Here is a 26831-nt window from a genome sequence, read left to right as displayed (position 1 = left end):
AATTATTTCGGTATAAACGAATCTCAGCTAAAATTGTTTTTATTTTCAATTCATAGCACCGTGGCTGACACTATGTTTTTCAGAAGTCCACAGTGTTCCTTCAGATAAACTAACGGACCCTAAAGACAATAAAGGCACAAAACAACCATGTGGTTATGCAAACACCCATCAGAAGTTACTCAACCTTAAGCATATATAGATATCTCAACTGATCATAAACGGCCTGTGTCATTCAAGGAAATAGCGTCAGGATGAATCAATCAAGGGCTACAGCTGGTTATTAGTTTAAGATGCAGAATTGAGTTGATTAAAACTTATGGAAATTTTCCACTTCAGTGACAACTTCCTTCAAAGATTAGTTAATTGGTCGAGCTGTGCCTCCATGGCACCTCTTGGCACCAACACATCAAGCCCACTGACAGCTTGAAAATAAAGCTGCTTCTGCAAGTCTTGCCTCCCCTCTTTCTTCCAGTCAAATGCACGTTGTGGGACTGGAGAAGACCCTGGCAAGGGGTCAGCCTCAGTCTCAGTCTAATCTATTGAACTCAGGCTCCCCTACTTGAGAGCTCCTGGACCATGCATTCATTGTCAGTGAGATTTTGAAAGGCTTTACTGATGCCTAAGAAAATGTGAGTTTAAAAAAAAAAAAAATGACCTTGAGAGTTTACATGTCTAATTCTCATTTGATCTTCCCAAATGGTAGGTGTCCAAGTTACTTGGAGTCTGTGGGGACGTCCCACCACACACCAGCCTGGGCTCTTAGCTACCTCAATATCTAAGAAAATCTGTTCCCGTGAGCTCAGCGGATGTTTGCCTGATGGACTGGCAGAGACTCTAAGCCAAGAGCAATATGTAGAACAGAGCAGCACTGAGCCATGGAGAAATGCAAAGTACTCCACGTATGAGAGCCAACACAGCTGCTGGAACCATAAGGTGCCGTTCAGTTTAAGAACATTGTGTTATGATACCAGTTGAATTATTTTTTGCTTCTGTCTAAGCACTTGGCTGATGATGGGGAGAGAAAGGAGAGGGAAATATCAGGAACTATCTGGGGTTTGCCAACATTTTTTTAAGCTCACTTTTTGTGGGTAGAGAAACTGTGGCTGTAACCCTTCTCTAAACATTTTTCTCATTGAGTCACTTATGGAAGACAAATAACTGTCTTGTTAGAAAAACATTTGGGTGTTTTATTTAGTGCAAATGCAAAGTAAATATATATATATGTCCCCCTTGGTTAGATGTGATATTCCACCAGATTAACCTGAGGAAAGCATTTACTGATTAAAAGGGCAAGAATTTTCTAAGTGACATTGTCAATGTTTTCAAGTAAAAAAAAAAAACACATTTAGAAAGAGAATAATATATAAATATAAGAATGATTTTTTTTCTTCTGTATTAAGTTAGACAAGACCTGTAAACCAGCAAAAGAAAGAAAAAAGGTTTCAGTACACATTGACTGAATAATAAATCTGCAGGTGAGCTTCTTATTGATAATTAATGAAATTATTCTACCTAAAACCATTATTGCTACAAAAACTTAAAATGGAATTTTATGCTTCTAGAATTTAAAATAAGTTCTTCTACTCATAGTTATTTCATCCATAAATCTCAACGGACTACCATTCAGGTTATTGCTAGTCAGACTTTTTTTTTCTCAAAAACTTGCATGATATTATCATCTATTTTATTTTGCAAACAAATATATGGCCTAGTTTGTTGATTTTTTGGCTTCTGTCATTTGTTGTTATTTACATCTTATAATTTCTATTAGAATCATTGTAACATAAATACAGGAAAAAGTAACCACATTGATTCGATGTCGATATGTATCACTCTTACCCAAATCCTCAGTACTTAGCTGCAAAGTAATTTTACAGGAGTCATCATGCCCAGGACAGGCAATGGGTATAGTGCTCAGAATGGTCAAAACATGCTCTTTGCCATCCTCTGCAACTTGTAGTGATTCTGGTGAAAACTGGAAATAAGAAAATAATTTTTAGATCATTTTGACAGATTAATTAGACAATACTGATATTTATGAAATTTTGAGTGTTTTAATTAATTATGAAAAGACATAATTTCTTGTAAAATAATAATAATAATCTTTGCAATAGTCCTCATAATAATAATAATCTTTGTAATAATGATCTTCAAATATATAAGGTGAAATTGGGCTTAAAATACCTTAACATTCTTGGCAATTAAGAAAATGTTTGCTGTTGTCATATATAGTGTCTAATTGTTTCTCATCTCCTAAACTCAAACCAGATTTTTATTAAGTCTGAAATGATACTATATAATTCATTAATTTTTAATATCCCTGGTTAAAAGGAGCTCCTATTCCAATGGACTAGGAGAAATATCATGGCCTAAAGTATAGCATTACCTCATGGTCATGGACTCTATGTTTGCACTCTGCCCCAGGTGCAAATTGAGTGCAATTTTTGCCCAATTCCTCTTCCCTCCTATGGCAGGAAGAAGGATTTCTTCATACATAGTATATTAGAGCTTCAGTGGCTCATGCTCCAGGGAGAGAGCTCGGGTTGTGCCATATCTGTCTGTCTGTTCTACTGGGGCAAGAGCACCCAGGGCTAGTCAGAAATGGGAATTTCCATTCCCTGGGAAATTCTGACATTTCCAAAAAGAACAACACTGTTCTTCAAATGTCACATAGAATGGGCTGGCAGATTTTTCAAACATGTGGAGGCATGAAGCTTAGATACTCAGAAGATCTCAAAATCTCCTGGACTGCCAGACTGACAGTCTAATCCTTGAGTGGGATTAGACCTGTTTTTTGCACTCAGTGTGAATATATCTCCAGCAATTTGATTTTTGTAGTGCTTGACCATAAGATGATGGATAAGAATTCATTTTTATCTTTACTTTGTTCTGCCTTGGTTACAAAAAGATTCTGCATCCTTGTAGGTGTGTTGTCCCATTATACATAAGCACCAGAGTACTTTGGGGTGTATTTACTAGAAGATGTAGTTTTGCACATTCTTTACAGTGCATTAGTGTCAACACCTGCACTCGGTGCTGATGGGTGCTGCAGGGCATTTTACAAACATACTGAAAGCCATATAATTTATTAAGACATTTTCTCATAGTGAACATAAAAGTAGCACTGATTATGATGATCAGGGCTTATGTTTCTGTGTCTTGTTTTTCAGAGCATGTCAGATAATGTACAAATATTCCCTAGGGGATATGCCAAGTCAGTAAATCTGGGCCATTGGCATTACCTTAATCCCGGCATAGAAACCTTTGCTCTCTTCAGGCAATGACTGCTGCTCAGGAGTGTCCTTCGTAAAAGTGGTGACAGTGCAAAAGACCTGTAATAAATACAACAGCATATGCTATAGCTTTTCTTGAAGAAAATTCATATAATTATGCATCTTCCTGTTGATCAGAGTTGCTAAGCTTTTTTACTACTGTTGAAACACATATTGGGGTTTTAGGCTTTAAAAATGTTTACGCATAAATCTTGAGATTTGGAAGAATTTTTGATGCATTTAATAAGCAAACATGGCTTCTGTCTCAATAATTAATAACACTGAATGCTTACAATGTGTTTTCTTCTGCAGTTTATCAAGCACCTTGGTTAGTGATATTAACTCATTTTAATTAGGGAGAATTACATCGTTCATAGATGTTCCTGTCAGGATTAGCCCTTGGGATCCCAGACTTCAGTCTGTCCACTGGATCAAATATCCCCTCTCTGTACCATGTTTATAAGTGGGTTTTTTTATTTAAATTAGTTTGACAGTCATCCGGTCTCAGAGACTGCTTCAGCAATATAAGAAGCTCCTTTTTTTTTTTTTTCTTATTGCATTATAAAAGATGATGCCTACGGGGTAAAAAAAAAATAATAAAAATTCCCCCAAAACAAAAAATTCCACCAAACACAATGTACCAGGCCATTTATGTTTTATTCCTAGCACAGTCACGCAACCTTTATCTCTGCTGAGCCTGCATACCATCTGCCATCTTAATGTTTCATTGGTTTCAGAAAACTCAAACTGCTAACATCATTTCTAGGATCATAAGATTAAACTACAGAAATTTTCCTTAAAGCAAACGACAATAGGCTCTGAAACTGTAGTTCTGATTTTTTTTTTTTTGGTCTCTTCTCAGAAATGGAATAACAGATTGTAACATACTAAATCAATTCCAAATAGTCAGATGGCGTATTTATAGCAACTGCCTTTTTTAAGCCTCAAGTAACCCATGAGGAGGAATCGGATCAATCTAATTTATTTTCCGTTGTGATAAACTCTTTTTGACGGATTTTCCAGCACCACCCACCGGCCATGCTGCTCTTGCTAGTTCTCACCTGCCGGCTCAGGCACAACACTCATGACCAGTAGCAGCAAAACAGGCTCAAACCCAGAATATTCCCATATTCATATGGTCAGGTGGGTGTACGTGGCATACCACTCTGCAATATTTCTTTTACCACTCTAAAAATCCCTCTTCATTACCATCAAGCCATGATTTTCCTCCAAACTGAAGAATCCTCTTTCCTAACCCATTTGCACACAACGAAGATGCCCCACCGGCAATGGAGAGTCATTTTTATGGCGATGGGGAAAATCAAGTGTTTTCTGTGCTCTTCAGTGGATTATTTCCAGCCCAGCTCAGTCCCAGGTTTATGTGCTTTTTAAGCTGTTTTCACCTCATAAAGTTTCTCATTCTTTTGCTGACAGCTCCAGCCAGTTTGACCCAGTGAAAATGGTGTTATTTGTTCCGTTAACTAGATAGAAGCCTTGAGGTCCTACTGGGCGTACTGGGGGAAAAAAAGACATGGGCCTTACAGAGACGCTTTACAGTTAAAATTCCTCAGATACTTCATAGTTAGCAAGTTTGCCTCCAAAGAAGAACAAGTCGTTGTCTCCTCAAGGTAATAGACCCTGTTATCATTAGATATTTATTATCTCCAAGCATTCCCTAAAGGCTCATGTTCAACCTACAGAGTTTTCAAAGCATTCTTCTGATGGGAAGGCAGAAGGCAAGCGTTGATCTTTCTCCTGCTGCTTCTCCTACAGCTGCCACAGAGGGAGTCTGCAAAATCAGGATCTGACAAGGTGGTGACAATAGAGAAACAGTTCAGATAATATATATTCCCCCCTATTAAATAAAAACTAATACCGATCATCTTGCAGAGCTCACTGAGCAAATCAAATGCACCTGCATTGCAGATACAATATTTACATTTGCTGGGCTGTTTGCACTTTTGACTTCAATGCTTTTTACCAAAAATGTTCACATGGAGACTTCCCTGTAAGCACCCCACGTGGAGCATCCCTGACAAGGAGGGAGCTGTAGTGAGAGGCAGCAGGGCTGTGCATGAGGATGCCCAGCACCAACGGAGGCATCTCCCAGTGATCTTCACCAGAGTGACATCCTGGGAAATGTCAGAACCCAGCCTCATTCCCTGTGAGCACTGTATTTTCTGACATATATATTTTAGAGGGATGTTTTACTGATTAAGCACTGAACACTAACATAAAAATTTACTCCTTAATGATACACTGAGATATTCTTAAACTACCAGTCCATTCCAGTTCTGTCTTCAGCACTTTTGGAGACTAGCACAAACTTTGCAAATTTGAAATGTATGGACAGACGTCACGAGTTTTATTTCTGTCTTTTATATCATTCCTCCCCTTGTAGTGCCTTTACCTTGTTAGGTGTACACTTCATTTCACAATCAACAGATATGTTCATCGGCTACTGAGCTACAGGTTGACAGTTTGTCACATAATTATTATGATAGTCACTCTGAGGAGGGTTTTTTTGCCTTCAGCTAAATACTAGCTCTTTTTCTCCAGTTCAGTAATCAACTTTTTCTTTCTCTTCTTCCCCCCTTCCGCACCATCTCAGGATGCAGCCTTTTTAAAGCAAAGAGATAAAAGCATCACTGACAGCAGTATGCTGATGGCCGTGACAGGTTAGGCAGTATTTTTCCACAAACTCATCGGATCTGTTAAAAAAAACCAAAACAAACCAAACAAATTCTATTTTTTCATCATCCCTTTTAAAGGGACAGAAATGTAAGGATGCCCTCAGACAGGATGGCAGGATTGCTCCTGTGTGTGGGCTGCTTCCTTTCCCCCATAAGTTGGCAGATATTCCCATAGGGCAGAAAACTACTTGTAGGCACAAAATTCTGATTGAAAAAGGCCCTGGTAGCTAAGAAGTTTCTCCTTTTCTGTGTGTTCAAGCAGATTTCCACCCTTACATAGACTCAGTCAGATTCCTTCCCATTTTGCCATGAACCCTGTGAGCAGCATATTTAGCTAAAAGCAAAATATAGTCATTAATTTGGTGAGGGTCAGGTAGCTCTGGGAAACAATTTGTGAGAGTATTTTAATCCTAGGATCTGTCACCATCTCTGGCAAATTTTCCCCTAACAACTTGCATAACAATTTTATTTTTTTTCCCCAGAGCTCTCAGAATCTAAAGCTCCCCCAAATCAATTGTTTATATTCATTTTGAGCATAAAACCACCTCCAGTTTCACCCTTTTCTGTGCCCCTAATTACTTCTGAAAGTAGTGTAGGGAATGTAGGCTGGGGTGTGGAGGGAGATGCTTGCCTGTGCATCCAGCATGGCCATGACTCCAGTTTCATCAGCCTCTCCCAGCCATGCTCAGATAAGGGGTTGTGTTCCTGAAGACAAAAGAGGAAATACCTGTTTTGTGATCAAAATCCATCCCTGCTCATCAGTCAGGTACCTGTGAAGGTTCCTAGGTTTGCCAGATAATTTTGGGAGCTCTCAGAAAGGCCAACCTCAGCCACATGCTCCTCAAAGCACTGGCAAAAATGGTGCCACCACCTGCCTAAACAGTGTCCCAGGAGCAATGGGACTTGTCCCCAGAATAGGGAGAGCTGGCAGATGGGACTACTGGGTTTGGGTCTGCCCAGCAGGACTGTTTGCGTGTTTTACCTAAACAGTCACTAAAGAAAATAAGCAAATGCCAGCGAAGGTGCCTGGCTGCTGTCCCTGCTTCCTCTCCTAGTGCAGCCCATGGCCTGGGGGTGGGACGCTCCCTTGGACAGGTCAGGACAGGTATGCAGCTCACTGATGGGAGGACCAACTACCCATTTCCCATCCCTCCAGCAAGCACTTGAGCTCTGTTATAGTACAAGAGGCCCCACAGTGACAACAGCAATCGTTTAAAATTGAAAAATTTACTTTTGCTGGTAGTGATCTCTCAAAGACTACATACAGCCAGATACATTTCAGTAGGAGTTGAAGGTCTGGATTAAAAAAGTAGGTGGAAGCACTTTTCTGACCTGGACATCCTATCTCCTGAGACGTGTGGGAATACAGGGATGCTGCTCCAGTCAGTAATTTATGTTGTCCATCTGTGGGAACCTCCCTCCGCATAAGGAACCATTTAGGGATACCCACTTCTTCCCATTCACTGGGCAGGGAAGCCTGCATGCTGCTTGTAAGGTGCAGGTGCCTAAGCTGTGGGTGATTAACTCCATTAACTCCAGGACTGGATTTACCCTCCTAGCTACACCACTCATGTCAAAAGGCAGGCTGGGACTGCAAGGGTAAGAGTCACTCAGCCACACTCATGGCTTGCAGGTGAAGGGTTGTGCAGGGAATCGATCATGCCGGGTGAAAGAGTGTCTCACAATGGCTATCAAGGCCTCCGAGCTGTCATTGTCTGCTCTAATAAACGGTAATGTGCTGGGGTTAGAAAAGCCTCGAGGAGTCACTCTGCTGGGAGCTGGGGAGTGTGTGCAGGCGGGAGCTGTGGTTTACAGACTTTATGAAAAGAGCAAAGGATGAGCAGAGCTGAAGGACGGCATTTCTAGGGAAGCCAGAGGAAAAAAAAAAAAATAGTTCTCATTAGCTCGAAGAAATGAGCTGGCTGTAGGTATTTGCAGAAAGGGGCAGGAACAAAGTCTCTGGAAAGACCTCCCAGAAGGGTTAGCAGGAAGGGGAAAGTAGGGAGAATCTGACTTTGAGTTAACTAATAAACTGGACCTTAAAGCTTTTGAACACAAATTGCTCCCTGTGATGGGCTGGTTGGTTGCAGAAGGGAGGGAGCCGGTGCAGCAGCGTGACCTGACACTGCGGGAAGTCCAGCTCTAGTCACTTTGCTACTCTCTATATATAAAGAAGGCAGCTCTTTCCAGTTGCCAAATGGCCAAAGAGTATGTGCAGGCTGACTGTAGGTCACTCATCTACTAAGGAAAAAAATTTTCCCAGAGTAGTAGCAAGGTGTCTTATCAACTGCAGAGTTTTGCTCATCATCTCTCTGACCCTTTCTGCTTTAAAATCTTTGTTCAAGTCTACCTAGAGTTCTGTTTCTGCAGGGATGCTCCTCATTTTCTACCTGAAGTTGGAGAAAAATTGTAAACTCAGGTGTGACCTACAAATAGGCAGGTTTTCCTATTTCTGTCATTGATTTTTGTCAAGTCCAGTGGCTGCGATGGGATTAGTATTTAAGCAGGGGGAAATTTCACTCCTCTTCCCTTGTGAAGGAAAATTAGTTATTTTATACGTTGAGGCACTAATTTACAGCTTTTTGTTTGGGGCATATTCTTCTGCTGTTACACAGTGCCACACAAAGCAGCCACTTCTAGTACACAACTCAGAAAGGCTGATTTTACTTAAACATTTTTATTTTACAATGCACATCATAGTTTATGTACGGTGACAATTGCTCCTCACCGTATGAACTTTTGGATTGCTGTGCTGAGCAAAATCTACACGGTTTTCTTCTAAACACCTTTCTTTCTTAGCATAACTCATTACTCACGGTGTGCCGCTATAATTTATAGATGGCTGTGCCTCGAGGAATGAAATGACCTCTGTCACTATCACATAAATAAGGCTTAGGAATGCCAGGATTTTCATATCAGATGGAGTAGGCTTCTTTCAGTGCTTATATAGCAATAGTGGCATGTTATAGATTTATTTAAGGCTGCAATAGTTTTGCGAACATTATGCTGCCAACATTACTGTCTGAAATAACAAAATTGGAGCCCAAAGATGGGGGAGAAAAACACACATGATGGCTATTAAAAAATAACTGGCTGTTTAGTCAATACAAGTTCAGAAATGTTGGCCGGTAAAACTCAACTCTTCTCTAAGGTTTGACTGTATATTAAAATGTATCAATAGATATTCTATTATGTGACTAACCTATTACCTGGAGACTTTTTGACGGATAAAAAATGGCATAGCTATCAATCACCTAAAAGGTGATTAAAAAAAAAAAAAAAATCTTCTCACTTGGCTGTAGTTTTTTTATCAAGAAATTAACAGAGAAGATGCTGATTTCAGGCTATAAAAGCATTGAGACCAAATTCGGGCTATGTGCAGGTGGATGAAGAGTAAGTTGAAAAAAGGAAGCAGTTTTCAAAACCCTGCAAATTGTGCATCCTGAAGGACAAATTCTTCCCTGAATGCCACCCGTGTACCTTGGCAGTGCACAGCCGTGGGGATGCTGCCACTGAGCTGTGCACAGAGAAAGGGAAAGAGACCTGGAAAGCGCCAATGATTCATTGTCTTCTGTCTAATATGGCTTTTATCAGTGGGGACCTGGCCTCCCTTTGAAGCTGCCTGAGAAAAAAGCCTTCTGCCTGCATCCTTCATGGGCAGGTGGAAGTTACAAACTGCCTCTGTGCAGCAGAATTTGGTCCCTGGGGTTTGACTCTCCCTTTAGTGGCATCACCTTTCCTTTGCGGTAGCCCTACCAACACTTACTAAGTTGCTTCAGATTTACACCACTGGAGGTGAGAAGAGAGTCTGCCCCTTTGTGACTCTTATTAGACACCCCGACTGCAATGGCAAGCATGGTGAAATGCTTTTAAAAATCTTTATTATGTAAAACTGAATTCTCAGTTACAGCTGAGGCTTCATTGCTTGGTTTTCACCAGTGATGATTTATGGATAGTTATAATTAGTCAAATAGGCCGTGAAGACCTTTAAAAAAAATCTAGCAAGGAAGAGGACATTTTAGTCTCACTAAACCCACTGAATTAAACATGTAGTTTCAGCAGAGGACAAAGAAGGGCTTACTGAAAACTTAATATAATAAAAATGGTCTTATAAAGATTTGGTGATGCTACTATTTAACAGAACTACATTTTCTCTGAATCCCTCAGGACTGTTAAAACTAGATTTCAAGTGATTGCACGTGAAATTATTTTGATGAAAATATCTCTTCGTAACACAAACTTGTCTTAAAGTGGGGGAATTGCCTGCCTAATGCTACAATATAAGTGAGGGCAGCATCAGTCAGACTCTCAACTCAGGAAGCGTACTTACAAGGAGAAATGAGAAAAAACTATCTAGATTGTGCTACTGTTATAAATGACTCATACTTTCAAGAACTGGAAAAAGCTTATTCACATTTCTTAAATATCTTAAATATCTCAAAGAAGAGCTGCAAAATGCCAAGACTATTTCCAACCTACTTTTAACACAAGGCCATTATCCCTGTTTATTCTTTCAGTTTGTTGTAGCATCACTAATGGCTCTCTGCCTATAAAAGTTATGAACCTAATTTAACTTTAAAAGTCTTCTTTCTGTACCATGAAAGGCCATGAATTCATACACAAGTCAATTTTTTCTGCATCTTGTATTGGCTTCTGTTTTGTTTTTGTTGTTGAAACTAGATCTGTGTTGCTATGTAAGCCATCAAATATACTTCTTAAAGATTGTTTTGTAATGAACTCTATCTTTCAGTATGTTATTGAACGAAGAATTTGGAATCAGAGAGGCAGAACACTATGAAAAAGACCATAAAATAAACCTCCCCCTATTTTAGAATGTACCGTCCTTCTTTTCTGTGAAAAGATGTTATTGTGTCTCTGGTGCATGGGTATAAAAATTACTGAGCGCATATAGCTGAGCCTGCCTCTACTACAAATTCTCACTGCTGCAAGATACAAAAAATACTAGGCAAAAATTGGCTCAGGCACATGTACCTACTACTCAAACCAACTTCATGGCATTCAAGCTGTAATGTAAAAGCAAACATTCAAGTTGTCTTTAGAAAATAGTAAAATGGATAGCTTCTGTGAACTCACTGCAATTCAAAGAAATGTTACAAATCCTGAATCTGGTAAATGCTATTTAATAATCTGATTACAAAACAGCTTCAGTATTTTTTTCTGCAGTAGTTGTAAGTGTAATGAGTGAGGAGTAACATTAATAAAAATACAACAAAGATTTAAGAAAAAGATTTGGTCCCCCTGAGTGTTTGACCTATTTTGCTGAAGGCAGGCTGGCATTACCGTGTCTCCCAATCTGAGATTTACGCCGTCCATCTCTATGTAGGAAAAAGACTGCAGGGTGGTGTCACGCTGAATCTGCTCTTTCTTGCCAGGGGTGGACAGGCGTGACCAGACCACCGCGTACTGCAGCGGTGGCTTGGAGGAAGGGTGGCTGTAAGTGCACCTCAGGTGGACTCGATCTTGCACAAGCTCAGGAGTTATCACTGGTTGCAAAGCCAGGCTTGTGAGTTTTTCTGGAGGAAGGAAACAAAAGAAGGATGTAGCACAAAATGTTATTTTAATATTATAATGTTTACTCAACAAGATTTCAATATAACTAAACATGGGAGAAATGCTGCATTTTATATTCTTCTGATTTGATTATTAACTACTCAAGCAAGAATATTTATTCCATTCGAAATGCAAAAATCGCTAATTGTGTACTGACTACCCATTGTTGTCATAATGTTTGACCTTTTTTTTTGTGTTTTTTTTTTTTTTCATTTTGCAGTAAGAAAAATGTTATTGAAATGAAGCATGCAGATTAATACAAATTAATTACTCTGGCAAAGGCCATCAGCTTTGCATTCCCTTGAAACACAGCCTTTTGATCCAAGTTTTGCAATAAGTACAGAAGAGATATAAGAAAACATTACGCTACAGAGATAAACTGACTCTCAGAGAGCACCCAGACCATATTGTCACACTGTGAAGATCCTTTCCAGGCTGTTCTGGGACATACCGAGCCTGAATCTGCTCAATATAGTCTACCTCTGTCCAGAATAATGCAATTGCTCTAAAAATACAGCCTGCTTTGTATAGGCTTCAACAAATAATGAATTCTGAAACTTTTCTTCCTGTTAAATTCACCTAGAAAGTAGAAACAAAAAGATGTATAATACTCTAGGGTGATGTTCTTTCATCTTGAGAGTTCCGGACTCAAACGGAACATGAAACTGGTTCAGGTGCTTTGAAAGGATAAATTAAGCAACTTTTTTGGAGGAGTGTAGAAAATATTATGGAAGCCCAAGAGAATAAGGTATGAGACTGTTATAGCAGAATGAGGAACCAATATGTTAACATCTGTCCAGGGCAAATAACAAGAGGTAAGAAAAAGAAACAAGTTACTTAAAATATGAATAAGGGCCTGTTGTTTATCTCCTTTTCTCTTTTGTTTCTAAGGGAAGTTGCCTCAAACTGTGGCTCACATCATGAATTTCTGCAGGAAATTATTCCAGAAGGACAAAGTTAGGTGATCAGCTCATGGGAGGATGTGAGCAGAATTGCAAGCACGTACGCTGCTTTTCCCAGTCGTGTCCTTTCTGCCAAACTATGAAGCTTTAAATTCATTTTGTTTTGCAGCTCAGAAGTGCTGACCGGTGGTCCTGTTCCTGAGCCTCCAGCGGATTGGGCTGGGGGATTGACCCCAGTAAGAAGCCGTGACGATGCCAGCTGGACCCAGCTTTGGGGCTCCTGTGGTGCAATGTTCACAGCTGAATTTAAGACAGTGAGTTAACAATCCCCAGTAAAAAGCTTCAGCTTTGGGTCTTTTTCATCCAATATATGATATTGCAAAAACATCCTAAAGACAAGCAGTTAAAGACTCGGGAGAGCTGGACCTCACTGAAATGCCTAGGGAAAAGGTAAAAGCTTCAACAACAATGGTAAGAAAAAGGCAGAAAGTCGTTGGTTTGGGATAGATGGGAAGGGATAAACTTTCTTTTATGAAAAATGCAGGCAGAGGTACATTACTAAACAAGTATGGATCAACAGAAAGGACAAAACTAATCACCAAAAAGGTATTGGTAAAAAATCCTTCAAACAGGGGTAGTGGAAACCTTATAGTTTTAAAAAAGCCAAGCTTAAACTGGAAAATTACTGTATTCAGTTAAAAAGTAATTTCTGAGAAAGAATCATGGAAATTAAAGAGCAGTTTCATTTATTTTAATGGATTTTTTTTATTTAAATAGTGAATTAATCTCACTTTCTTTAAGCCTTTTTTCCTCCCTCTTCTTCATGTGGGAATGTTAAAATATTGATAAAGATAAGAAAATAGATGTCTCTCTCTTTAAAATTTATTTAAGCTTGAATTTTGCCTGATTGAAAGGTGATAATTCTAGTTTCTCAGTGTGTCATGTCTGTCCAAAAATGCTGAAAGGAAAGCATAAAGGTAATTTTTTCTTTTTGAGAAAGAACTGTCTTTTCTGACTAAATCTATATGCACCTGAACATGCTCTTAAGTTCACAAGGTTTAACTGAGTGAGCAATTGCTTTCTGCTATTCCTTTGTTTCCTAGCTACCGAACAGAGGTTAGATCTCTTGTAGTAGGCTGAAAATTATTTCTGACGAGAGTAATTATATAAATGTCATGAAAAAGGTGTTATCAGTTTGGGGTTTTTTTCTTCCAGAGTTTCAGAATTATCTTTTTGGGCGGGATACTGGATTATTGAAGATAAGAACGGACCTTAGATACAGTATCCTGGATACAGTGCCTCAATAAAACCAAGATGCCTCTGCTCACTAGCTGTGCAACTTCAAGCCAAAGTGGAGCCAAAGACAGTAGGAAAGGTCACATGTGAACTGTAACCAAGCAAAGAACACTTCAGTAATACACACCAGATTACATTTTGCACTGGTAATAATAGCTATTCTTCAGGAACACCTTGGATTGCCACTGATTTATTTTCTACACAGTCTGCATCTTACTGGGAGCAATGCTTGACTTGCAAGGTCACCGAGATGTGCATTGCAATACCAGGACCTTTGAACACACAGCCAGAGAGGTATATGCAATCTTATTGATAAATACTTTACTGATCCTCACCTTCCGCACAGTAGCCCATGCATCCTTGAGTAGGCTGCAGGAGATACACGAAGAATTCACCGCAGTTCCTGACGGCGATGGGTATCCGAAACAAGCAGCAGTCCTTAGTGCCCCCAAAGAAGACCTGCCAGGTAGCACAGGCCGTGAGCCGCTTGCTCTCACCAGGAACAGGCAGGGATTCAGACTTCAGTGACAGCCACACCGGAGCTTGTGTCCCGCATTTATTCATCTGAGGACGCACACAAAAGAAGCCATTTGCAGCAAATGCGGTAAGGCTCCGTGGAGAATCACTAAAACCCAAGAATTTGAGTGTGGTGAACTTGGAGGGTCAGTGAAAAAGCTGGGTAGGCAGGGATGAAAATGTCTTGCTCAGTTTAGAGAGGTGACTTTACACAGATAAAATTCTCAAAGAACACAATAACTGGATTCCAAAGTATTATCCTCTAGTTTTGGGTGGTTTGTAGGAAAAAGATGAAAGCATTTGAACAGACTAGATCCCTTCTCTGGAAAGTACACTTTGGGCCACATCAGCTGGCCATTCCCACCCATGCTGCATCCGTGGCAGAAGAAAGGAAAAGCTGACATAGCACAAGGGGCAAGAAGTATTTACGACCATCCCAAAGCAGGACACTGCTATGCTCGGAGCATCACACACCAGTACCTTCTTCCAAAACAGCTACAGCTTCAGCTGCTGTGGTCCTGACAGCTTCTGCCCTACCCCTCCAGCACATACTGGACACGTCCTTGGGGCCTGAGTCTCTCCCTCAGTGTTGAAGTGAAACACATGCAGGATATACAAAACACATGTGCAGGATATACATGATTTGATCAAATTTTCTGGGATTTTTGACCTTCAGGCTTCTAGCTATTGAGAGATTCCCTGAATAGCCTAAACACAGGAAATCCAAAAGCAGAAGGGGTTGGTCCTAAATGGTTTAAACGATGGCATTTTGAGTCAGGGCTGGGAGAGGCTGTACCAGCTTTACCTTTCCCAACTTACAGATGGATGTTCAGGCATCTCAGATCTGAATTGCCCTCTGTACCTGCCAGGCTCTTTCCACTAACAGCACATGATTATCCAAAGATATTTAAGTACCTCAGTGAGGAGATTAGGTATAATTGGAGCCTAATAAAATATACACATTCAGTTACAATGGCAACTTGTCATTCTGCACAGTTACCTATCATTTGCCAATATGAAAAGCATACAGATATTTGAGCTAAAGTTTGAAAATTATTACCAAATACTGACAATAATTTACTCTCAGATATCAGTCATATTCTGTGGAGCGTGACTGCTGCCATTGCTTTGCATTTCTTCAGCCAGTGATAGTGAAATATCTCTAATAGTCTGACTCGGGGGACATGGTTCCTCCTGGTGTGAACGTTTGGCTATATATCACATTGAAAAAAAAAAAAACCCACACCATTTTTTCCCATTGGCCCAGGTTTTCTGCTTCACTTTTTAAGATCAAAAGTTGTTTGTGACAGCAGGAGAAGCAGTGAAAGTCAAAGGATAAATTTTTAAAGTCACGCACCAGTGCCCTCCTGTAGTTTGAATTTTACCTGGGAGCTATACAAGCCAGAAAGCGGGAATGGGGGTGCAGGGGCTGCACACCCAGAAAAAGAAAGGTGTTTGAAGAAAATAAAGCGTATGGCATGACACAGTCTGATTTCCATTTGGAGCTAGATATTGTCAGGCTTCTGAACACAATGATTCCAGAGAGAGACCATTAAAATTGTCCAAAGTCATTTTTCCCCCCAGAAATGCAGTAGTGGCCAAGCAGAGGGGCTGGCCCTGCCCTCCCATTTGGGTGTCCATGTCCAGAAGATGCTGGAGCTCACCCAGCGCGGCAGGTCCCTGGGGAGGAACAGCGTGCAGGCATTGCACGAGCAAAGAAGAAGAGGGGATCAGCATGAAAATGCTTTTACATGGAATTTTAGATAAATCCCTTCCTTCTTTCCCGTATTTAAAATCCATGTTGTATGTAACTTTTTAAAAGATTTGTTCTGTTTACTTATTTACAGCTTTAATTGACACTGGTGCTTTCTGTTCTGGGAAAAATGCAGATGTCAAGAATTTGTTGTATCCTGGTGAACTTCTGACCTAGAGAGTGAGATCTGATGTGGAGTAACATGTTCCCAAAGCATGTTTATGAGCATACGCTTGTAATGACAGAAGAGTGGAGCAAGCATCATGCAGAGAAGTACTCTACGTAAAGAAGGATAGGCGCAGAGAGCAGCATGGCAACTGCTCAGCAGTCTCTGCTTCATACTCATCTTCTTGATGAGATACTTGCAAGTTGAATTTGCTCTTACTCCAGGTAAATGTTGACTTCAGTGCCTCTGCATGTGTGAGTAAAGATTGCTGGACTGAATCATCATTTTCCAAACTGCATTAAAATGTAGATATTTCATAGAATCATAGAAGTGACCTCAAGGATCATGTGGTCCAACCTTTCTCAGCAAAAGCATGGTCTAGGCAAGATGGCCCAGCACCTTGTCCAGCTGAATCTTAACAGTGTCCAATGTTGGGGAATCCACCACTTCCCTGGGGAGATTATTTCAGTGACTGATTGTTCTCTTTGTGAAAAATTTCCCTCGTGTCCACTTTGTGAGTGTTCATTGCAGGTGTTTTGAACCCCACAAGTCAGAAAGAATTAGGGGGAGCAGGGGCAGAGCAGAAGAGAATGAGCGCTGGAGCTCAGTGGGTGTGTGCAAGCTCACAGAAAGCCTTAAAGGAAAATGGTAAGGAGACACAGCGCAGCCTACCCATCCCTCCTGGGGCACTCCCCTGCTCCCACTGACCTCGCATCTGGTAGCAGCATTCCCTGCCCAAGGAGGAGAAGGAGGGATTCCAGCAATGCTCATGCTGTGGGAAGCACTCCCAGTGCTGCTAACACCTGCTGCAAAGGGCTGTTGCCACCGTTTACTGACATTTGGTCACTGAAAAGTGACCTTCATTGCGTTGAGGTGACTCAATGTCTGGCACATAGCTGTGTCTCGAGGAACATTTGCACCCATGGCCAAACACACTGAAAAAATGCTCTAACGATTTTCTACAGAAGACCTTTTGCTGCTCAGAGTGAGCTGTTGCATCCATTTGCTTTTGCCTTTACTGGTGTAACTGGCCCCAACACATCAGCACTGCTCCATTGGGAGTGCAGCCGCTGGGCTGCCTCTGGCCAGGCATCTATGGTGCCTCAGTTTCCCTGGCTGCTGCCTGACCTTGGGCAAATCACTTACTCTTTGTCTACCTCACTTCCTTATCTCTAAACCAGAGGTAGAGGTGGCTGAGATGGTAATGGTACTTCCCTGCCTTGCAGCAGTGCTGAAAAGATAAATTCATTAATGAGACACCCATCTATCTGCTGTGCTGTGGGCCATGTAGATAAATAGACAGATGCAAGTGGATTCTGGCTGTGAAAGATGACAAAATGCATTCCATACGTGGAAGTGGCTCTGTATCCCCTGTTAACACAGAGAGGAAAAAAATAAAACGCTGAAATAAGAGGACAGTAATTTTCTCCCTCTTTGTATTTATCCTTGTCACAAGACTGTGAGCCATTTCAGTGCTCGAGAAAGTATGGATTAGCATCACTGACGTCAGCCGCCAGCGTTGTGTGCAAGCTTTCTGATAACCCCCTGCTGTCATCTGCAGCACCCCAGATTTGTTCTGGCAAATCTTGCACTGAAACCATTTGAGCAAAACAGTTTATTATGTAATGTGCTCAAATTACAAGCAATAATGAACCCTTTGATTTTGCATCCAGGAAAAGTCAGACTGTGAGAAAGCAAGTTATTGTAACAAACTATGATACTGTATTACAGGCTGGCCAAAGAAGAATTTTGGTATAAATCAAGTATTTCTGTTTTTCTGGCAGCTTTATAACATACATGCATTTATTTTCTGCTTTGAGCTACATGCTGTCCATCTGAGTCAGGCAAGTTGCCCCACACTAGCCAAAAGATTTGCTGCATGAAGCCTCTGTGAATTAGAAAACAGACCTGGGAAGGCAAGGGCAAATGTATATTCATGTATTCAGCCAGCGGTAGAGATAAGAACAGAAAAAAAGAAAGAAAAAAATATTTAGGGAAAAAAAGTCTAGGAGAAGAGACTTCAAAGAGCCAAAATTTTCAAGTCCCAGCTGTGGCATAATTAGCATGAAATTTTGTAGCAGTCATTTGGGAGAGTAACCAGAAAATTGAATACAGAGGTAGTAAATGATTGGCATTTAAGATATAGCATTTACCTGCAATAACTACAGTCATTGCTGCTCTAAGAATAGCATAAAGCTGTGGGAATCTCACAGCATAATTCAGCAGCATTTCCAAAATGAAGAAGAGGAATTATACAGCTGCCTCCACACAAGAGCAAACTCTGCAAGTGTCTCGTAGGCAGGAGCTTGTCTGCTGGGAAGCCAGTGGTGAGGATCTCCAGGTGATCTACATAACGTAGACTGCATGGCAGCACTATTGCTGTGGCGTGCAAAATGTCAACCTCACTCGAAATGGAAGCTACGCAGTGGGAAGAAAATTAAGTTACATTACCAGAGACACTGGAAAACACGTGTGTGCCCACAGTCTGTCCATTTATTTCTGAGTACACTGGTAGGTCTAATGAGAAATAGTCTCATCATCTACAGATCCTGTCTCCCTTATATGTCTTTAAGCAGTGTCCTTGCTGGCGAGCTGCTGTGGATGTCTGATTAACACTCCATAGAAGAGATCACAAGTCTTTGTTCCCGTTGACATGCTTACTTGGACTTGCAACTGGTCAATGTAATGGTAAGTTAATGAAGTAAACTATATTGTTGTAAACCCTAAATTTAGGTCATTCAGTGCATCTGTATCAGGTATCCTGTGACACAACTTGCAAAAAGGAGAACTTATCCAACATAAAAAGGAGTTTTTAGGCTGTTGCCAGGCTTCTTTAGTGCTCAGTATCCTTTCATACTTTATCCCATTATAATTAAGTGGTGTTTTTAATCTTCAAAGCATTTTATAAACCTTACCTAATTAATATTTGCAACACCTCTATGTGGCAGGTAAGCATTCATTAAGTATTTTTGATTCATAATTAGGCACCAGCAAACCTTTTAAATAATTCAGCTCAGAAAACCTAAAGGAAAAAAAAAAATTAAATTTCTTCCCCCTTTGCCAAAACGATGGGACAAACCATTATTTTTTAATCCAATGATGTCTCCTTCCATTTCATTGGCGTTTGGAGAATCAACTAGTTTGATTGATTGAACACTCTAAGGTTCTTTATAATTGCACAAAGAAATCAAGCTTGATTGTTCTTGTCACTTGGGTATTGCACTGAAATTATGCTGTTAAAAATAAGTAGCACCATATGTGAGAAATGCATTGTTTTAGTTAGATGGAGATGGAAGGCTTTTTGGTATACTGTCGGTTGGCAGTTAAAGCATTGTGATTTTGCATCTGTTCTCTACTCAAAACTTTACTTTGTCTTAGCTTTTTGAATTTCTTTGTTGTAAGTTAAAGTAAATAAGATTTTGTATTTCAATCTGGGGCCAAACTCCACAGAAATCAGTTTATATCAGGAATATCTGTAGTAGCAATTAAGCTGGTGCCTGTCTCGTGTTTCTTTAAAGTACGTGCTTCTGAACAATAGAGGCGGTAATTGTAATTTCTACAGAAGGCTTTTTGTATGCCTGAAAAACAAATAAGAAAAACAAAACCTCTTCATACCTACCATTATGATCTTGGAGTATTCACGTATACATGTGAGAAAGAGAATTACGGATGAAAACAGGAAATAACACCTTGAAAGTGTCACTTGCTTTTAATTTCACAATACAATTGCAAATCAAAGTAGGATTGTATTCAGAGAAAAATAAAAATCAAAATAAAATAAAAAATTAATATTATTCAGTTGAGCTATTGCATTTTGATTGTGAGTATAAAATGTTCTACAACAGGTTAAATAGAGAAGAAAATTAAACTGAGCATTGGAAAAAGTAAATCTTCTTCACCAGGGACTACAATATTAAGCATCATAGGCAGGTTAGATTTGACATGCTTTAACATGACCTTGTTTTATACACCAAAGATTAGAATTTAAAGCCTATGTTTGAGCCTAGCATATATAGATAAAAATAAATTTATATTGTTAAAAATGCAACTGTTGAGAAAACACCAGCCCTGACTACATAACATGTCATTCTTATGCCACATTTACAGTACACAAATTTAGAGCATATACAAATTTGGAGATGGTTTTATTCATTTAGAGAATTAAATTTCTGTAGGAGGAGATTGGCAGTAATCTTGGTATACAGTCACAGGCAGGTTATTATTGGGCATTTCCAAACAGTGTTATATCTGTCCCTAACCTGTAGACATCCTTGCTGCAGGATTGTGGATGCTAAAAAATTACAGTGATGGGGCTGGCTTATGGGAGAGAAATCCCTTTAAAGGCCCATACAACCCATGTCTGATGAACCAGGAGTTGCTGGAGATGGGTGATGTGCACAGGCTGAAACTATTGCCCTGCTCCTGCCCTTCCCTCCAGACAACTTCATTCAGCTGCCAGCAAGGACGAGTGCCTGGGTCTGATGGACCTCTGCAGCAGTGCAGGAGGTCACCTGGAGGCTTGGGCCATGCATGCCAATAGGGCTGCAGAAAATAAAGTGAATCCAAGGGAGGGGTTGCCTTAAAACTGGGAGGAAAGCAAGAGTGAAGCAGGGGCTGCTCTGAGAGGTTGAACTGACTTGAGCTGAGGGGATGAGGTGCTGTGCACATATATACCTCTGTGTATCTGTGTAAATATGTGTGCATGCACCTGGTATGTGCCTATCAGTCCAGGTAGGATGTATATTTTTGTATCCATACATATGTAAATGCTGAACCATACATCTGAGCTATCTGTATTGATGGGTATTGTGGGAGAAGTGCTGGCTGATGAGGTACTCTGACATTTCAGAAGATCTGGAGACCAGTGACTCACCTCAGCAGTGGGTGTGCAGTGATTTTTGTGGTCAGTGCAGCAACCTCTGTTTTAATCTCTCTGCTTAAGGAATATGGTACCATGAATCCTCTGTTTCAGAGGACAAGTGATAGTGACAGTTGTTCTAGTAGTGATTCTGGTTTTAATCCCTTTCTTTTTAGCTTATCATTTGCTGTTTGCAATTGACTACTCAAAGCTGGAAATATTAGCATTGCTTTGAGAAGTAATGAAGCCGACTTGTGCATGTGGTATCAAGAGTATTATTGCTGGCTCCAGAACCAATTACTATTTGCATAATCAAATTCTTAATTGCCATTCTTCCTTAAGGTTGCAGAGCATAATCTATGCTTTTTCACCCCCATGTAAACGAGGAGAAGTGCATTTCCAGCTGTATTTCTGTCTTCATTGTGAGACGTGAGGCAGGGTTGCCAGGCCTGCCTGTCGTTAGCATGGCGTTTGGATTTGCGTTATGGTTAGCAGCATGCACTGCTCTTCTGTAATCCACAGATTGATCTTTTATCTGACTGTAGAGCAATCCTCAAAAACATTAGCAGGTTGTGTTCTCTCACATTTCTTTTTAGTATTCATTCCTTTCATGGGGCTTGCCCATATGTATGTGTGTACAGATGTATGTGTATACCCTATATTATTTTAATTCAGAACCCCGAATTTCTGTAAGTGATGTATTTTTTTCCTACATTGACTGTTAAATAGTTCTCTGTATTTTTAATAGATTTTCTGTTGAGCTTTAATTTTTATGTCACTTTTGTTCTTTCTCTGAAGGTCATTTTACTATGGGGTCTGGCCATGTCTGTGCATTGTTTCTTGCTCCTTAGTACAGTGCCTTAATTTTAGTAAAAGCTTCTCTATGCTTTCTTCCTTTAGTGTTTTTGCCTTTCACAGTGAACTTGGCAGCACTTGAAGAACAAACTGCTGTTTGTGATCTGTAGGCAGCAGCCTCAATACCTGGGGTTACAAAATTTGCAAGTTTGTGTTGCTTTTCTACTAGGATTTAGTTTTGGATGGGGAAGCAGCAGTGGCCAAGAGTGCACACCCAGGATTCGGTAATTGCTGTGCCTCCTTCAGGAGCACACGGGGAGAGGTGAGGAAGAAATAGAGGGAGGAAGGTCAGGATCATTCGTTACCCCCCAGAGAAATTCAGCAGGCAAAGCCTAAATTGGAAAGCTGTTTCAATCACAAGCATTTTGCCACTGGAGGAATAAGTTTATGGACAGCAGTTGGATTCAAGGGATGGGGATTTCAGGAATACAATTCATATTTGCACTCTCTTTGACATAAAAGCTTTTGGGTTTTTCTTCTGTCTTTTTTTCCCTTTGTTTTTCACTTGTTTGCTAAATTAGTGGATGAGAAGCAGCTTCTTAAGAGCTGTTGCTTTTCATTATAAAGGTTGCTGTGCCTCTTAGCTGTGACATGGTTGTAGACTAAAGCTCTCATAACTTCTGTATGTGACTTCATTCCGCTCTCTGCTGCACATAATACTTTCTATGGTTATGAAACTATATGCAGGCAGGGCCACATTTTTATTGTGGAGCTTTTTTTGTGGCAAGATTCCAAACCCAGGCTTTGAGAGTGTGTCTGAGGGAGTCTGCTACCCCTGCTCAGGCACCGCAGTCATTTCTGGGAGCTTACCTCCCTCCTGCCCACCCAGCATGTGCCCTTTGTCTTGCCACAATTCCGTCCCAAGCTGTGCAGGAATTCTAAATCTCTGTTGTGGTTTAAATCCCTTCTGAGCTCAATTGGGTGACAAGAATCCTTGACTACTATTACTTTGAATTAAGAAGTTAATCTTATCCATCAATAAGCAGCTAATTGTATCTGGCCAGTATCAACAGGATATCACCAGGCATATAATCTACAATGTGCTGGAGTAATGTACTTTTTCATTCTCCAGCTGTATTGTTGGGCCTTATTTAGTCTCTTTTCTCTTCTATCTGTTCAGGATTTTGTCTTTGACTTGTTTAATTAAAATTAGCTCACTCCAGCCAGACTGGAATGTCCAATAATAACTGCTTATGAAGGAGTGGAAGCTGTGCAGTTATTAATTTAAATTATTTTGTTTCAGAGGTTTTGCTCAAATTAAATGGAAAACCAAATTAAACAATGATTTAATTAAGTGGAAGAGATAGAACGTAGAGGCAGATTTAGCAGGTGAAGATCTAAAAGAAGTGTATTCTTCTAGTTGTGACATCTAACAGATGTAATCCTTCATCAGCATGGTGAAGCAGAGATTTACTGTCATTCAGAGAATAATGAAGAAACCAACGGCAAGAATTATGTTACAAGATAAGAAACTGAACTAATGAATATAACTCTACAAACCTGAATAAAAAACTCCAGAGAAGAGATTAAAAGAAACAAAGCATGTATTGTCAAAAAGAAATCTCATACAGTCGAGCATTACTACATACTTGAAATTGCTGAAATACAGTGAAAAAATAAGTAATTTTATAGAATATATATATGCTTATAGAGCAATAAACTTCATAGTAAAAATAAACTTCATAGTGCATCGGGATATCCAAGGATGACCTGCCATGAAATGAATATTTCAATAATAATCATGCCAATTTGTTCACGTTAATTAGATTTATGGTTTGTGTATGCAGAGAGTTAAAATCCCACAGAAATAACAATTATCTCTTAACATTTCATTTGACGTTTGATTATTAAGATATACTTCTATTGTGACAAGTTCACAGGTCCATTTTGAATGGATATGAAGCGTTGTTTGCTAATTTTGAGAAGGTTCTCCAGCTAGGGTAGCATCACCTAATATTAAACTTCCTGGCACTCTAGGTTGAATATTTCATCTTTAAAGTAATTTATGGTAATTAATTTATTATTTTCTAAATAGTTTTGTTTAACAGTGTGTTTGAAATTGTTCTAACTTCCTGCAGCTGGGCTATTTGAGATGGCAATGACTTTAGTTAGGGTCTGAAGTTGCTCTGGCAGCAATGATTGCAAGTTAAATACTATTGTCATACATATTAAACACACATAAAGCCAGATAATTATTGTTTTGTCTTTTTTAGAGAGTAGTCATATGTGGTGGAGCTTTTTTGCTCTAGAAAGCCATTAGCATACTTATGAAACTAATTAATACAAGAAATAGTAATAGCAGAAAACCCATCAAATTTAGCTTTTCCTTCTGTATCATGGAAGAATATCTTTTAATATTATTTTTTCTGATTTTTCCCCTCTAATTTCATAATAAGGACATATTCCTAATTCACAATAAATTATATGGGGAAAGAGTCAGGTTCCAGAATCCATTCTTAAAGCAATAGAATTGCTTGAAAAAAGTATAACTTATAATGACATAGGTGGATTACTAAGTATCTCTCTTTAGAGTTGGAAACCAGCTTGTTTCGTATGAATAACGTCTAGTCCGTAGGGATCCTGGTCTCTGACTACTGGCCTTGGATATGGCAGTACTACTGTTACTGTATATTGCTTATTGTTTATAGTCATTGGTGGTTCATTATTATTATTGGAAAAGTGTTTTTCCCATTACCATTCACCTATCCCCATTGTAGTCTACTGGCTATGAGAGTACAGAGGTGGCTGGAAAGGAAAACTGCATCAAAGGATTTATTCAAGGTCACCAGGGTTAGTGCTTAAGTTTTACTGACTTCGACACATTTTGTTGGCATTTCTGCGGGCCTGTTGTCAATCATGAAACGGTACCATGCTGGTGGCAAGGAGTGGTCACAAACCAGGTCCTGAACTGCCGTTTGCTGCAGCTCCAGAGAGTCAAACCTGGTGCTGCGATAGGGATTGCGGAGGATGCGGTGTCCCTCTGGTGAGCACTCGGGAGCTGGAAAGGGTGAAAAAGGACAATGATTAAAGAAGTTAATTCAATTGGATACTGTTAATAACCCCTTAAGCGGGGTACATCCTCTTATGTTCAGATTCAGTTTAGTTTTGTGCTAATTTTCAAGGCAAACGCTGGGAAAAGATTAAATTTGGAATTAAATATATAAAATTGGAAGCTTGGTAACATAAAGATTTTAGTTATCTAGATTTTCATCATATCTGAATCGGGACCAGACACCTTAACCCTTTAATGTGATCTCAGTCTAGTTTTAGGGATTAACATTTGAATTGCTCCTCCTCAGAAAACAAGTAATGTTTTGAGGTTCCAAAGCATCGTGATCTTGAAAATATGTTTTTTTTTAAATTTAGTTTACTATATGCATGAGAATTTTCCTCACAATAGAAATTGATGTTCAAGTGTAAAGGGCACTTCACATACTTTTAAATACATATTTAGAATAATGAAAAGAAGAAATGCGAAAAAGAATTGGTGAAAAAACAACAGTACAGGGTTTTTAGAAATAAACTGAAGTTAGGCTTGCAAATATTCAAGCCACAGGTCAGACTTGCCTGAGGCATGTACCCATAAAGCCAAATACACCAGAGCTCCTGTGCATGCATCGCAGAGTTTGAATTAAAACTGCTGTCCCTCAACGTATGTTTGCTTACACGCCTGCCCTGTCTATTTTCATACATCTCTTGATTTTTTTTAAAGAATATTCAGTATTTTCTCATCACCTAATAAAAAGAAGCCTTGCAGTGTTTCTTTTAAAGTGGTTTATTTTCAAAAAGCTGATCATGTAGAAAAAAGGGCCTTTTCTTGGTTATCTTAGCTATTTCTCTCTGAGGCAAAGTCCATTTTCGCTGCGTTGGCACTGCAGAGCGGGTCACGGGAGGAGACCAAGGTGGAGTTGCTCTGCTCTACGCATCGGCAACAGAAGGCTCAGCTAATTTCTTGCTGCAGTAATCTTTAATTGCTAATGATGATGTAAGAGGCAGAGAGCACATCACAGGAATTGCACAACCTGACTTCAGGATTGAGCCTGGCAGTTTAGCAAAATCACCCCTTTGCACTGTAAATAGGTGACACCATTGACCCCTCCCCATAATATGATTTTTCAAATGTCACTTCTCAGATTATAATTCTGCTTTAATATTACGCCAGTGGAACTCTGAAACAGATTTATCATTTTTATTTTATTGACAAGATACTCAAAAGGTCAAAGTCAATCCATTTATGGTACTATTTTTAAAGATTATTTTTATTGTGCCAAAGGCAAAGCAATGGTATACAAGACAAATGGGGACAAAATGTAGTGTAACAGAGCCTTTATTGCAATTTTCAGGGAAATAAACTGTCAAAGTGATAGTGCAATTCCAATGCAAAATTCAGCTGAATTAATATAATTGCCTTTTTAAATAAAATGGAGTGCTCTAAGCTTTTATTTTCTGCAAGTAAGAGCCATTTTAGAGAGGGAACACTTGGAAATATTGTACCTCTAATTAAATCTGGGATCAGATTCCCTCTCTCAGATGTCCTTTCTGGGGATCTGGGCCCAGCAGTGGGGACCACACGGAGACTGTCCTTTTCCAACTCCCAACCCAAGGGAATAAGTGACATTTCAGCAGACCAACTATTTTACACAAATGAAAAGTTTACCCTATATTTAAAAACCATTAAAAAATACAGACTGTCGCTGACTCCTTCAATATCACCCAGTCCTTCAGGTGTGTTAATGGGAACAGGACTTTGGCTCGTGGTGCCTTTTGCTTGCCCTAAGTACCTACTTTTTGAACAAAAGAGTCTAAATTAAAGAGCTCTTTGCACAGTATTGCCACGGGGATTGGGCGAGTTCACCATAATATAATTAATTGCATTCACTTTCTCAATAATAATAATATCAAATACTCCCTTTAAATGTAATTAATAACCTTCTGCTCAATATGTATTA

The 26831-nt window shown here is 39.7% G+C and overlaps 1 protein-coding gene across 1 annotated transcript in view; it reads right to left on the bottom strand.

Moving 5' to 3' along the window:
• The window catches only part of LOC141925065 (von Willebrand factor D and EGF domain-containing protein-like), a 188201-nt gene that overhangs the window by 122981 nt on the left and 38389 nt on the right, over positions 1–26831 (bottom strand). Inside the window, exons 2-6 of the mRNA XM_074828546.1 lie at positions 24696–24880; positions 14070–14298; positions 11267–11499; positions 3243–3332; positions 1840–1975 (exon numbers count right to left, since the gene is read on the bottom strand). Of these exons, the coding sequence (XP_074684647.1) occupies positions 1840–1975; positions 3243–3332; positions 11267–11499; positions 14070–14298; positions 24696–24880 (873 nt within the window). The remainder of the gene's footprint in view (positions 1–1839; positions 1976–3242; positions 3333–11266; positions 11500–14069; positions 14299–24695; positions 24881–26831) is intronic.

Source organism: Strix aluco, chromosome 6, assembly GCF_031877795.1.
Source record: "Strix aluco isolate bStrAlu1 chromosome 6, bStrAlu1.hap1, whole genome shotgun sequence".
Taxonomy (NCBI): domain Eukaryota; kingdom Metazoa; phylum Chordata; class Aves; order Strigiformes; family Strigidae; genus Strix; species Strix aluco.
The sequence above is the reverse complement of the archived record's forward strand: the minus strand, read 5'-3'. Positions and strand labels throughout refer to the sequence as shown.